Source organism: Leptidea sinapis, chromosome 15 (genome assembly GCF_905404315.1).
Source record: "Leptidea sinapis chromosome 15, ilLepSina1.1, whole genome shotgun sequence".
Classification (NCBI taxonomy): domain Eukaryota; kingdom Metazoa; phylum Arthropoda; class Insecta; order Lepidoptera; family Pieridae; genus Leptidea; species Leptidea sinapis.
The window spans coordinates 11,472,002-11,487,909 of NC_066279.1; the positions used below are offsets into that span (position 1 = coordinate 11,472,002).

At 40.2% G+C, this 15,908-nt stretch overlaps 1 protein-coding gene across 1 annotated transcript; it reads right to left on the reverse strand.

Annotated features, from left to right (window-relative positions):
* Positions 1 to 4,823: 4,823 nt before the first annotated feature.
* LOC126968325 (uncharacterized) lies at positions 4,824 to 10,259 on the reverse strand. The gene is made up of 7 exons (XM_050813281.1): positions 9,919 to 10,259; positions 9,343 to 9,733; positions 8,268 to 8,413; positions 7,857 to 7,990; positions 6,727 to 6,814; positions 5,870 to 6,081; positions 4,824 to 4,967 (listed from the first exon to the last, which is right to left on the reverse strand). Exons 1-7 carry the CDS (start codon positions 10,132 to 10,134, stop codon positions 4,850 to 4,852), a joined length of 1,305 nt encoding a protein of 434 aa, XP_050669238.1. The 5' UTR covers positions 10,135 to 10,259; the 3' UTR covers positions 4,824 to 4,849.
* Between the last annotated feature and the right edge of the window lie 5,649 nt (positions 10,260 to 15,908).

Sequence of the window (15,908 nt, forward strand, 5' to 3'; positions counted from 1 at the left end):
TGAATTCCTGAGGATTCGAGCCTTGTTATCTCTACACTCTGCGCAGCTTGTACCCTGGAGGGATTTTGTGATTGGTCATGTTTTGTCACCATTTTAGTTCTTAGAACTTACATTAGCAGCAATCAACAAAATTAATAAATAGGTATTTAGAAAGACATCATGTTCGATAATAATATTTATAATATATTATACCCCAGCCTTGAGACAAGATGGAATAAGGATCATGAACCAGAACATTTAAAGTTTGCTGTTTGTTATTAATTCACAAATTGAAAAAAAAAATTAAAAACAAAACCAGTTTAATTGCAACATGGTAATCCTGCAGCCACAGGGGCTGGAATTAACGAATTTGGGAAAGAGTTAAGTTAAGTCCAGTGTTAAGTTTGGAATTGTTGAGCTGGAATGTTGGCATCTGCTAAAGATGCAAGTGCGCATACACAGTCAGGGTGTGTAATAGCCAGACTTGTAGTTTATTTTTATTTTGTGTAATTATACAAGAAGGCTTTATCAAATTTTACAAATGTCTAATATCTAACTTGTAACGTAATACCTTCGTAGCATTATAAATCGTAGAAATATTAATCATGCATATTAACTGTAATAAGCGTGAAAAGAACATTTTATTTTATATAACGTAATATTTAGCTCTGATAAGAACCATTTCATAATGCTGTACATCAACTCATAGAATCATATCCTCACCCAGACCCATCAGGTCTGGCGTGCCACAGGGTTCAGTCCTCTCTCCCACTCTTTTCTCGCTCTTCACGAACGACATTCCCAAGTTTCCGAGTGTCCAGCTCGCTCAGTACGCTGAGCGAAGATACGGCAATCTACTTTGGCTCTGCTCTATTGAACCGCTCAACCTTGAGCAGGAACATTAAAGTGCTTCAAGCCGCCGTCGATGAACTAGGCAACTGGTTCAGAAAATGGCGGATTGAAGTGAACCCCACCAAGAGTGCAGCGGTACTCTTCGGTAACGCGAATAGCATTCGCGCTAAAAAACGACCGACCGACGTCGTTAAATTGTATGAAACACCCATACCGTGGGTGAAGGATTGCAAATACTTAGGAGTCACGTTCAACAGCAATATGAACTTCAAGAAACATATTGATACGGTATGCAATAGAGCCCGATTTGTCCTCAGTCGCCTTTATCCAATTGTGTGTGGGCGAAGCAAACTTCCGCTCAAACACAAAGTGACGCTGTACAAAACAATCGTACGGCCCATACTGTCATACGCAAGCGTCGTTTTCGCGCACACCCGACCGAGCTACTTACGTCGTTTGCAAGTAGTTCAAAATAAATTCACGCGCATGGCAAACGGAGCCCCGTGGTACATCCGAAACGTTGACCTTCACCGCGACCTAGAGCTTCCGACGATAGCTCAACACTTTAAAGAGATCTCGCGACGCTTCTTTGACAAGGCGCCTAACCATCCCAACATCTTGGTTAGGAAGGCATGCGGGTACACCCCCCTTCACCATAGTCTCAACCCAATAAGACGTCCCAGACACGTAACGGTAGACCCGGATGACGACATCACCATCGCGAACGCGACACCCACACAAACACCGACACAGACACGCACACACTGCCTTCGCAGGCGTAGGCGCGGTCAACCACCGCAAACCACTTGCACTCGTCGCTCTGACGATGGCCAGCGGCCCGCACCCTAGATACACCACACATATTTTTGATACCCGACGAGACGTTAGTCCTCGTCCTGTAATCGCTTCACTACACTCACTCACACACGGACTGACTGACATACACCACTTACACAATCACACTCCAGAAACAGACACAAAAACAAACATACATGCACACTAACATTTACACTACTTACACACATACAAACATAAACACATACACACACACATACATTACACTAAACATCACCACACTCGCCGGCGAATGTGTTCTTATCACCTTTTCATCTTCATTTTCATTCTCTCTCCTTCCCACAAGCACACAGCCGGTAGTCATTGCGGCCTCCACGGCCCACGTCCTACTTCGCTGTGAAAGCCAGGGCTGCTAACAGCACAGAGGAGTATTTAGTCGGTAGGGGGTGTCCGCTAACGCGGACACTCGAGTCCGACATATTACGCCCCGCGCTCGCTGGCCGGTTTACTGCGATAGCAGTAGTTTTAGAGCGAGATAGAACACATAATATTATTCTCAATTATTACTGAATGAAACGTTTAACTATTGGTCAAAATGTAAGCTTTAGTATTGGTGTGTATTTTCTAAACTTGTAAATATTTTTTAAGTAACAATTGTAATTGATTAAGTAGTTTTAAGGATTTTGTATATATATCATGTAACTGAAATAAAAATCATCTTTCACATATTCCTCACAGTCAAGCAGTTGTTTTATTCAATCTCCAAACGCTCAGTCTCTAAAGTATTTTTGTGATTTTATTTTTTTTAAACATGTTTGGAGTGAGTTACGGATTCCTTAACACTTATAAAAGTTAACGCAATGGTTGAGTGTTGTCTGGCTGCAAAATTTTGATATACTGGTACTGCTAAATGCATTACGGTGACGCGAACTCACGAGATTTCACACATCCAAAAAGTGTCTAACTATATATATGGACATATTTTTTTTTATGGAATAGGAGGACAAACGAGCGTACGGGTCACCTGGTGTTAAGTGATCACCGCCACTCACATTCTCTTGCAACACCAGAGGAATCACAAGAGCGTTGCCGGCCTTTAAGGAAGGTGTATGCGCTTTTTTTGAAGGTACCCATGTCGTATCATCCCGGAAACACTGCACAAGGAAGCTCATTCCACAGCTTTGTAGTACGAAGGAGAAAGCTCCTTGAAAACCGCACTGTGAAGGACCGCCACACATCCAGATGGTGGGGATGATATCCTAACTTGTGGCGTGTGAAGTTGAAATTCGGCGGCAGGAATCAGGTTAAACAGCTCTTCGGAACACTACCCGTGAAAAATGCGGTAGAAGACATACAATGAAACGACGTCTCTACGCAACGCCAAGTGATCCAGCCGTTCACAGAGCACTGAGTCCCCGATAATTCGAGCTGCTCTACGTTGCACGCGGTCAAATAGATCGAGCAGATACTGGGGTGCGCCAGACCAGAGATGACAGTAATACTCCATGTGTGGCCGGACCTGCGCTTTGTAGAGCGCTAGAATGTGGGCCGGCTTGAAGTATTGCCGTGCTCTATTGATGACGCCCAGCTTCTTCAAAGCCAATTTGGCTTTGCCCTCCAGATGGCCACAGAATTGGCAATCGCTCGAGATTTCGAGACCCAGTATTCCGATACTAGGCGAGGCTTTAAGAGAAGTGTTCTCGAAGAGCGGTGATACGACAAATGGGGTTTTTTTAGTGGTAAACGCGCAAACTTGAGTCTTCTGGGGGTTAAATTGAACAAAGGTTCAATTTACTCCACTCCGCGACCTTCTCAAGAGAGGACTCGATAGAAGACACAAGTTTCTCCCGGCACTGGTCGACGATTTCCCGAGAGAGACCTGCATGGCCCATGTATACGGCATCACCAGTGCTGTCATCTGCATAGCAATGTATGTTGGAGGTGTCCAACATATCATTGATATGCAGAAGAAGCAGCGTAGGAGATAGCACTATATACAGATATACCTTGGGGCACTCCAGCATTCACGGGCTTCGGGTTCAAGCAATATCCGTCGACAACGACCTGTATGCTAAGCCTAGTGAGGAAGCTGGAGGTCCACTTGCTCAAGCTCTCGGGAAGCCCAAATGATGGAAGTTTTGAGAGGAGCGCCTTGTGCCATACACGATCAAAGGCCTTCGCTATATCCAGGCTAACTGCCCGGCCTTCCCCCTTGATTTCAATAGCCGCCGTCCATCTATGTGTTAGGTATACCAGAAGATCACCTGCCGACCGACCATGGCGTAAGCCGTACTGTCGGTCATTGATCAACTGATGACCCTCTAGGTATACCAAGAGCTGGCGGTTGATTATGCTCTCCATGATTTTGGAGAGAAGGGAGGTAATAGCAATAGGCCTGTAGTTTGCTGATGTTTGCGGATGGATAAAGGCTGACTTCCATGAGTCAGGGACTACGCCTTTTGAATAAGAGTGCCGGAATAAACGCGTGAGCACCGGCATCAACTCAGGGGCACACGTTCTAAGCACGATTGTAGAAATGCCATCCGGCCCGCTCGACTTCCTGACGTCCAACGAAAACAGAGCTCGCCTAACAGTTTTCTGTCTGAACTGTACTTCAGGCATAGAGCTCTGACACCGCGGAGGCGTTTTTCCGTTGTCGTCAAGAGTCGAGTTGGAGGGAAAAAGAGCGCACAGGAGATCGGCTTTCTCTTTTGCCTTATAGGCCAGGGTGTCATTCCTCATGTGCAACGGCGTCAGGGATGGTTGGTTGAAGTTACCAAGAGCAGCTTTCGACAACGACCAGAACTTGCGTGTTCCGGTCGGGTAACTGGAAAGCTGCTTTTGATTTTGACGATGTGCTTCGATTTCCCACGGGCGATGTGCCGCTTAAAAAATCTGGCACGGTTATGTTTCCTCTTAAGAACTTTGCAGTTCGGATCCCTTGTGCCCACAAGTTCCGCAACCCAAGTTCGATATGCCTGTTTTTGGACATTATTACACTTTTTGGACATTATAAATAAATTTCAATTATTTATCGCGTGCGCCAGTCAAGAATATATCGGTGATGTGAACCCATAAGATTTCCCCATTTAAAGAAGTTTTGACTTCAAAATGTAATAATAATAAAACTCGTCCGAAAATGTTCCTAACGGTAGATTATTTAAAGTGTTGTCAGTCATTAAAATAAAACAGCAATATTTAACATAGTATAATATATTTATAGTTATCTCCGAGCCATTGATGCCGGTATGAAAACCTGATATTTGGCAGTGTTGCCACCTTTGTCTACCACAGCGCGGACCAATGAGAAAGGGTCCAGTTTCTTCTTTACCACTAAAAACCTAGGAAACACGTGATATATTAGATATTTGACATTAGCTGGTTGTAGTATTATTATTAAATCATTGATCCAGTTTTAGTTGAAGTTACTATAATTAATTATTAAAGTACAAAGGGTCCATTACAAATATATCCACACACATGACAACCACAGAATAATGTTACAAAAACCACAGTGTTGTCTTAGCCACAGATTAATAATGATACTTAATACAGTAATATTTTTAAGTATGAACAGGTTTGGCACCATTGAGCATAATGTGGCAGCCATTTCGTTTTTTTTTTTCAAAATGGTGTTGCATTATTGACAAGTACTTATTAAAAATTCGCACAGTGGGGAGAATTTTTAATAGGTACTTTGTTTTTCATGAAGCTGTAACTAATCTATTTATGCTTCTGCAAGTAAAATTATTTATGACCGCGTTCCACATAGATCTGCTCGAATCTTCGGGGACCTAGTGCTCTGTGAACAGTTCGCTCACATCGCGTTGTGTAGGGACGCTACTTCATTGAGTGTCTTCTACCGCAATTATTTCGGGGAGTGTTCCGAAGACCTGTTTGACGTGATTCCTGCCGCTGAATTCCATCATCGCAGCATACGACACAAATTAGGATATCATCCCCACCATCTGAATGTGTAGTGTTCCTCTACAGTGCGGTTTTAAAGGAACTTTATTTAACATACAACCAAGCTGTGGAATGAGCTTACTTGTGCGGTGTTTCCGGGATGATACAACATGGGTACTTTAAAAAAACACAAACACCTTCCTTAAGGGCCGGCAACATTCCTGTGATTCCTCTGGTGTTGCAAGAGAATGTGGTGCACGCTAATTTATTCTCCTCGTCCATAAAAAAATGTCATAACAATTGGCTGTTTGTATAAGTTACATCCAACAGCCATTACCGGTCAGCATCACCACCATAGCTTTTGGACGCAAGGCCGGCCTTCTTCGCGCACAAATGCAGCACAGCTCTCTCTTCCTTGCTGAACTCGTTGCTGAACACCAGGTCTACATCCAAAAGTGATGACCTGAGGAAGCGCTGCATCAGCTGGGTACCGGAGAGGCGTAGCTGTCGAATGTCCCGGGAGTTGCTGCCGAGACCAGCACGATTGACCTGAACAGAGAAGATTTTTTTTTATGACAATAAGGGAGAAGACTAGCAGGACGTTCAGCTGATGGAAATTGATACGCCCTGCCCATTAAAATGCAGTGCCGCTCAGGATTCTTGAAAACCCAATAATTCTGAGTGGCATTACGATTGAGCGCGTCACCTTAAGACAAGATGTTAAATCTGATTTGCCCAGTAATTTCACTGGCTAGAGCGCCCTTCAGAGCGAAACACAATAATTCAACATTACTGGTTCACGGGAAAAATAGGTGCTGTTGTGGTCCCCACTCCCCATAATCTAGCTGGCATCCTGTGCAAAGGAGCCTCCCACTGGTTAACTGTGTTACTATTTCAACTTTGCTTAAAGCTTGAGATATACAGAATATTTAATTAATATAAAAAAAAATATGTATGTCGACTGACTGTACAGCTAAATTTCAGATCAAATTAAAGGAAGAGACTATTGAAAAGATCAAAGTTCATACTCTATCGACATTAACAGGATAAATTGGAGAGATGAACAGTGTGCTAAAATTACATGCAAGAGAATGTGGGCAGCGGTAATAACTTAATATTTGGTTCACCATATGCTCGTTTGTCTTCCTCTTGCATAAATTAAAGTAAAAGATAAACTAAGCTAACCTAACATACCATTTGTAAATTAGGCTTTATTGGTTCAGCAATACCCTGTGCGTCAGCCCCCAAGCCGCCACCTTTCCAGCCCATTAGTTTCATCATTCTGGAAATGGAAAACAGAGTTCTAAGTGGAGCTTGAAATCCAAGATGGCCGCCGCGCAAAACTATCATTGTAACAATATAAATATAAACAATTTGTCATGTTTTTAAAGTGATAACCCTCACTTCTAGGATCAATACACAAATAGAATTTGAAAACAACATTTTATGAGCGATGCGGGACTCGAACCCACGACCTCTCGACAGGGTATCGAACTCTCAAGCGATTGCCAATTCCGTGGCCGACATAGCCAAATTGACTTCGAAGAATCTGGGCTTCATTAATAGAGAACGGCAATACTTCAAGCCAGCCTACATACTAGCGCTCTACAAAGCGCAGGCCAGCCACACATAGAGTATTGCTGTCATCTCTGGTCTGGTGCACCCCAGTATCTGCTTGATCCATTTGATCGCGTGCAACGCAGAGCAGCTCAAATTGTCGGGGACCCTGTGCTCTGTGAACGGCTACATCATTTGGTGTTGTATAGAGATGTCACTTCATTGTGTGTCTTCTACTGCATTTATCACGGGGAGTGTTCCGAAAAGCTGTTTCACCTGGTTCCTATGCCGAATTCCACCCTCGCACGACATGCCACAAGTTAGGATATCATTCCCACCATCTGAATGATGATCATGCAGACAGTGATGATCCAATAAGCGATTAAACTTTATAGTATTTTAATTAGCCTTATAATATTTTATAATAATTTTTGAGGCTGTATGTTTTTGGCAATAATTTTTTTAGATGCAAATCAAGATTCACTGATGATTCATGATAAAATCACTTATTGAATGTCTAAAACTTCCAACCATTCAAAAAGATATTTTACCCGTACAGTATGGGTGCAAGAAACTGTGTGGGCCTCTTTTTCTTATTAAATAGTCTTCTTACACTCTTTTTCTAATTGCCTGTTGTGGTTACTCCATTTTCGAGGTTTGAGAAATTAATTTAGTAGCCTTTACCACACAAATGTTTTGTATAGTTCTTTTATATTTTGCAACACATGCATTTTGTATATGTTCTAGTAGTTTCAACCTGTACTTACTTTGTAGCAACTGTATTCTCCACAGGTGTACCAAATCTCTCTTTCTCTCCAGCAACATCACTCATGGATATCTTGTCACCATCAGATCTCCATTGTTCCTTTATCAACAGACTTACTGTGTTTTCTTTTAACCTCTGGAAAAGATATAGAAAAATTATAATAATAAATAAATGTTTATGTTTTGAATCAAAAAAGAAAAACATGGCACTGTATAAAGATAGCATTAGCCTGACATCTTTAGCAAATACCTGTTCTTTTTTTTATAATGTTAAATGTTAGTTTTACTTTTACTTTTCTGTAACACAATTAATATAAATCATGAGGGTGTCGGTGATGCATTGTCTCTCATCTGTGAGATCATTTAGTACTAAATATATTTAATTCATCAGAATACTCTTACTTCGTACATACATTCCATGCCATCATCTCAACAATATTCTTCGCTTCCACTTTAGTTGGACCAGTTGCTTCAGCCAGCAGCTTCCCGTTTAGTGTTAATTTGTAGCAATTATTGTAGTAAGTGTTATCTAGTGATAATTGGCTTGATTGACAGCTGCCTGGAAAATATATCATATCTTTGAAATAAAATCATCATTTCAGCCCGAAGCCTCCCCCAAAGATTGCCAAAGTGATTGATCCTGCGCACCAACCTACTCCGGCAATCTTGACTAGACTGTCGGTCCATCTTGTTGGGGGCCTACTAACACTTCCGGTAGGTGGTCGCCATTCCAGGACTTTACTTCCCCACGATCTGTAAGTTTGGTTCTCTTCTGGATCTCCTCATTTCTGATTTGATCTCAAGGAAACTCTGAACATAGCACTCTGGGTGACACTGAGCTTGCAATATTTAGTAATAATAATCAAAAACTGAACTTATGTGCTTGTTATAAGGTCTTCTGTTATGTAAACAAATATGTATGTTTAAAATATTTTCTAGCCAACATTATAATATCACTACATAGAAAGTTATTTTCAAAACTGAATTGCTTATTTATCAGAAATGTGAAGACCTGTCCAAAACTTGTTGTTGACTTTAGTCTGTGGATCTTTGCAATACTAGAAGATAAAAAAATTTGATTGGCTATAAATTATATATACTTATATAAAATAAGAATTAAATATTTCGTTTTCAGACATGACCTTGGCTAGTGTTATTGTCAGCCATCACTTGAACTTAATTTATTTTATTATGAGATAGAACAAAAGCAGCAATGGATAAAAGCCCATTTCACAATGCTAAATGGCATATTATTGTGGTACTGTCTGGAGGTTTTTTTTTAACATGGCAAGTAAGACATTAATCTGATGGTAGGTGATATTCCCATTTCCAAATCAATATGACTTAAGCACCTTAGAGTATAACATCTATGACAGTAGACAGAAGGCCAGCAAGACTTCTGTTGACTTCAGGTATTGCAGATGTCCATGAACAATGTTACTTTTCATCAAGTGATATAAAGAAAAACCATAAAATTTATATACATACTTTGAATATTACTCATTTTTCCTGTCCATGGTCTTATTAGTAAAACGAAACGCCCAAATTCTGTCATAAACATATCATCTCTAAAGATTTTAACATTCAGACAATTTACTTTGGACATTTCCTCAGCATAATCATTTACAATTGTTGTTTTTGCAAAATTATCTATTTCACAGTCTTTCTCTATTGTTTCATCTTCTACAGATTCCTCCAAATCAACTACTTCTGTTCCTTGTGGCACAAACAATATTTTTGTCTTCTTTGTTGGCTCTGCTTCCACAATTACTCCACCTTCTCTTTTAATGCCCTTAGCTCTATCTCCTGCTGCATCAGAGGCAGACACAAAAGTCCTTTGGAGTTTTGTTTTTCTTAGTAGTCGATATTCTTTGGCTACCTGAAGTTTAATGAATAATTAGTAAAATATGAAAAAATACACTAATTAATATAATAACACATTGAAAGACAGCAGTGTTATTGAAAATCAAAAGTGCAAGCCCTAATATTAAGGTCTTCTAAATAGCTACATGAATAATTTTACGTTACTTTTATAGATAATTTTAATAAAATGCGTGTATCTACCTCTTTTGATAGAGTCGCAACCTCTTGCATAGTTTCCAACGGATACCGGCATCCCATAAATTCCATGTTTGTAAACACTCGCGCCAAGCAAACAAGTCTTTCTTCGGGATAATTATTCTTCCATCGCTCCATGAATGCTTTCCGTAACAGCCAGTGTTCATCACTTTCATGTTCTTCTCTATATTTATCAACAATCCAATTCACATTGAACGACATTTTAGAATTACTAATAAGTAAACTATAAACTAATAATAAAAGAATGTCAAATGAAAATCATTATTACAATTAGTGCAATTTTTAATAATTATTTATTTGTTCTTGTTGTTTTTGTTGTTGTCACTTCACACTTGTCTTTTTTTTAAATTTATTTAGTGGCACGAGATGCAAGTCCATAGGCCTTCACACTTATCTCACTCTCTTGACCTTAGAATATTGACAATATAGAAGTAGTCCCCGCGTGCCTCTTTTCTATTCTATTCTATTCTATTCTTCATACTGTGGCTTCTGTGGAAGGTATACCACAAGTTTGCCAATTTCATGTAGAAGTAGACCACCAAGCTTAGAGTTCTTTTTTCATTTCAAAATTCTTTATTGATAAATGATATCACAACGGAAATGTACAGCGATTTACGTTTGAACATTAAACATGAGAAGGCTAAACAACTTTGAGGCTAGGAAAAAGAAGGAACGCCTATTAAAGTTTTTACAAACATAATAACATAAATCTCGTTAAGACAATGTATAACTGCTACAATTACTAAAATAAATTGCGACAATAACATCCAATACGTATTATTTGAAAATAATTACGCTTGTTACAATATATATTCACAAATCTAAAAGTTATAATTTAATTATGTCCATCACAATGTACAACCAAATACAACCACAGCGCAGCGAGCCACCTCGCCTCCCCGGATCTGACGGCGCTAGGAACCGAGCGGGGTTGCGGCGCTGTGCCCCTGGCTCCAATCGTTTGTTATGCTCGTGCTCACGTTAGGCTTGAGTTGGGGGAAACAAAAGGTAGTGCTGTGGTAAGTTACGCGTGTATCGATGATTGTTAATTTTATAAGCTATATTCGAAATCAATGGATTTTTGTTAGTTAAATTTTTTAAGTAAAATGTACGTGAAAGTTTTAAAGTGTAGTCATGTAGAAGTGGGAAATTAATTCTGTGGTGTAGTTTAGTCAGGCTTGTTCTAAAAGGGGTATTAAAAGCAATTTTTATTGCTTTATTTTGCAATATTTGTAGCAACTTATGATTAGATATACAAGTAGAACTCCAAACGGGACATGCATACGTAATGCAGGGACGAACGAGAGTACTGTATATTCTCAGTTTAGTATACGGGCTTAAATTACTTTTGCGATTTAAAACGGGACTAAGGGCACCCAGGGCTTGGGTGCCTTTTACATGCACGTGCTTAACATGCTTTCACCAGTGGAGTTTATTATCCATTAATACTCCAAGATACCGAACAGAGCTTCGCCAGGGGATTTCATGATCAGCGATAATAAGACGTCGTTTCGGGGCTTTGCGATGACGTGTAAACAAGATAGCCTCCGTCTTAGACTCGTTTAATTTCAGCTTCCATTTAGAGAAGTATGTACAAAGCAATTCGATTGCAAGTTGTAATCTGCTAATTATAAGATCGACATCGTCAGATGAAGTATATGAGGCTGTGTCGTCCGCAAAACATGCAAGGCTAGTATGCGGTTGGATAGGGATGTCATTAAGAAAGATGAGGAACAAGTATGGGCCTAGAATAGATCCCTGAGGAACACCAGCAGGGGGAAAGAAAACATGATGACTTGGATTTGTTGTAGTGAACTATGAATTGGCGGTCGGAAAGATAGGATTTAATAAGTTTTACAAGATCTAGTGGAACATCTAGATTGACTAGTTTGTGAAGTAAGCCTTCATGCCACACACTATCAAAAGCTTTTTCAATGTCTAATAAGAACATACCTGTTTACTTATGAAGACTTAGGTTATGAGAAATATGCCCTGATACTCTAGCTAATTGTTGCACTGTAGAATGTTTGGATCGAAAGCCGAATTGTTCATTAATAAGTATATGATCAGAAACACATAATAAACGGGTGTAAATAATTTTTTCAAATAACTTACCTAAGGACGGGAGTAAACTAATTGGACGATAATGAGTAGGATTTGATTCATCTTTACCCGGTTATTTTAAAGGAATAACTTTGGCCCTTTTCCAAACTTTAGGAAAATACCCAAGAAATAGGCAGCCATTAAAGATTTTTGTTAGGAAGACTACAGCCTTTTGCGATAAGTTTTTGAGCATTATATTGTGAATATCATCGTGTCCTGGAGCTTTGTGGGTCTTGAGCGCACGAAGTGCTTTACGAATCTCTATAGGACGCACTATTCGGGTTGGCTTCACAATTGTGAACTCATCAATCCTTGTTAAAGAGTCACTTATTACAGTCTCGACTACAGGACTTTGCCAATCCTTAGTTAGATTCATATTACTTTGGAATGCGGTAGCAAGAGTATCACACTGTTCGGAAGGGCTATTGGTAAAAGTGCCGTCAGGACGCATTAGTGCTGGAATTACAGTGCAGACTTAGGCTTTAGGGATTTTGTAATGCGCCATAGGTCGGCTGAGGGATTATCAACCTTAGCAAGCTCATGATTCCAAGTATTGTCAAGGTGGATTCTAACATTATATTTGATGAGGTGGCAAAGTCTATTTATTACACTTCGTATATATTTTTTATCATTACCGCTAGGGAGCTTATAATCCATACGTCGCAGGTAGTTTTTGTATTTAATCATATTGAAAATATAGCGGGGTAGCTTTGGAGGTTGTAAACTAGTCATGGCCGTTGGGACAGAATACTCTTTGGCAGCAAGAAGCGTAGTGTGCAAGACAGCCAAGTCGATCTCACTTGTAGTGTTAAATGTAGTTGAATCGAGACATATAATTTCGTCCATTTTTGACCTGTAATGGCTCCAGTTGGCATCTTTGAAGCGATAGGATACTGTTGTAGGAAGACGAGACACGGTGCCATCAATACAAAAATTAAGGGGTAATGATTAGATGAGAGAGCTATTTCAGCTTGGATATCACTTATGCTAACAATATTCTTGGAAAGGACCAAATCAGGCTTTGACCGTTTATATCGCGAAGAATAATTAACTTGAGTTGCTCTACTGGAGTAGTGGATTGAGTAGTCATTTGCTAACATGTGTTGAAACAAAACCCTACCACGACTGTTGGTATAGCTACTTCGCCAAAAGTTATGATTAGCGTTAAAGTCGCCAGCAATCAGTACACAACTGCCCACATCGAACAGTAGATCAAGGTCTGACTTCAGAAGTGGTAAATTAGGAGATTGATAGGCCGATACAATCACGTACTCAATACCGGAAATCTTTATACTTATACCGATTGCTTCTATATTTTTGGTACCAGGAAAACGAATTAAAGAGTGTATAAGATTACTTCTAATTAAAATGGCTACGCCTTGACCACGATCACTTAAAAGCTTGTCTTGTCTATAGCAAATGAAGCCAGGTGTAGCTAATGATATATTGCCAGAGAGGCGTGTTTCATTCACACAGATAACGTCAGTTGATACACATCTCACAGCAAAATCCAAAAGTTCATTAATCTTACCACGAATACCGTCTGCATTCCAGGATAACAAACAAAGCTTATCATGGTTAAACATATTGACCTAAATGGGTTAACACTAGCATGACTTTCTCCAAAGAGGATCTGCATGAAATAAATTGCGCTTTTAAGCTCTTAATGACGGATAAGATTTCTAGCATTTCTTTTGTAGTACTGTCATCCATTACATTATCTGAAGGCATAAGTTTTTGCGTTTTAAGGCCCATTAAGGGAACCATTCTATGGTGTTCGTTATTCTTACTAGGACTCGCTGCAGCTACAGAGGCCCAAGATTTCAAGCCTGAAGTTAGATTTGGTGCAAGAGATGCAGGAAGAACTTTTTTCGGAATAGTAATTGATGGGATTCGCCCTTTATTCCTAGATTGGTGGATCCGCTCTAAGTATGCCTGTCTTGCACTGCATTTCCGGAAATTGGCAGGATGATCTTCACCACAATTACAGCAATGGGCAGGTTCCAAACGATCCTTCTTGGGGCATTCATGTGTAGAATGAGATTCTTTGCACTTAACGCAGCGAGCAGGCATGTTACAGTTACTTGAAGAATGGCCGAAATCTTGACATCTGTAGCACTGCGTGCCGGCTGATCTATTGGGCTTATATTTGTGTATTGTGATGACACAGTTAAGTAAATATTTAATTCTATTGAAAAACGTAATGTTTGTACCTTTAGAGAGTTGCACAAGAAAAGGAGGACACGGTGTACTATCTCCACCACGAGTTTTCAGCTTTTTAACAACAGCGTCTTTAAAGCCGAGTTTTTCTAGCTCAGCCGAAAGCTCAGCCTCAACATATTCTGGAAGACCTCTGATTATAACCTTGGGTGATTTCTCATCCTTGCGGGTGTACGTTAGGAAGGGTGCACCCTCGTTAAGTAGGCCCTGCTTGACGGCCTGATGGGCATCGGAAGAGTAGCATATTATTGCTACTTTACCTCCGTTTCTATATTGAAGGTGGAAACGATTCGTGTACTTACATATTGTATTTTTTATAATTTCGTGCGTCCATTCCTTTGGTATATCGAGGATTTTAGAGGGTATATGTCCCGTCTTTTTAATGCCGACTACTGCATCTTGGTATTCTTTGTTTTCTTGGTTAGTTGCACCGTCAATAGGCAGATCTTGGAATTTGTTTTGAGTGGGCAAATTTCGGCTGTTATCAAATTTTGACTGCCGACCATGAGCAGCATACCTCTTTGGGGCTCGCCAATCGTCTGGTCCCTCATCCGCAGGTCTTTTGGAGCTGAGACTACTCGTTGAGGATGATCTTGATAAATATTTATCCATTTTGAATCATATTCATCGATACCATATCGATAATGATGAGTCGCATCACTAGATTCTACTCGTTATCTTATTACTTTTAAAACCAGTTTGTAGTCACTTGTACACACGTTTAAAATTACACGAAGTACGAGCGAACACTACGAACGTCGATGACTGATTGAAGTAAATATTTAGTGGCACGAGATGCAAGTCCATAGGCCTTCACACTTATCTCACTCTCATGACCTTAGAATATTGACAATATAGAAGTAGTCCCCGCGTGCCTCTTTTCTATTCTATTCTATTCTATTCTTCATACTGTGGCTTCTGTGGAAGGTATACCACAAGTTTGCCAATTTCATGTAGAAGTAGACCACCAAGCTTAGAGTACTTGTTTACTAATTTTAATGAAAGTGATCGGTGCTAAAGATACACAAAATATTTACAAAAGGAGTGAAAACTAGGGAAAGAAGGCATCTAAAGGAAGCTGAGCGGGGAATTTCAGCAGGTATAAAATTGTACAAAGAAGGTGCATTAAGGGACAATTGAAGAACAGATGATCCACGTTACCCTCGTCTAGGCCACATTCACAAAGGAATTGTCTCTAATCCTAAGTTTAGCTAAGAAAACTGGACTACACGCGTGGTTAAGACGTAAACGACAAATAGTTGAAATAACTGCTTTATTGGGAATCTTAAATATAGAGAACCATGCCCTTGGGCATGAACCGCTGACAGCGGAGTCATGCCCAAGGGCTGAGCTATCGTTGGCAGGGCCGCAGACAGAGGCAACTGTATTTGATCTTTGAGCCAACCGCTTAGAGAGAGAGCTTATAGGTAAGCACGAATTATTTTTATTACTAACCTCATTTTTAACCGACTTCAAAAAGGGGGAGTTTCTCAATTCGACGGGTTTTTTTATAGAATGGGAGGACAAACGAGCGTACGGGTCACCTGGTGTTAAGTGATCACCGCCGCCCACATTCTCTTGCAACACCAGAGGAATCACAAGAGCGTTGCCGGCCTTTAAGGAAGGTGAACGCGCTTTTCTTTAAGGTACCC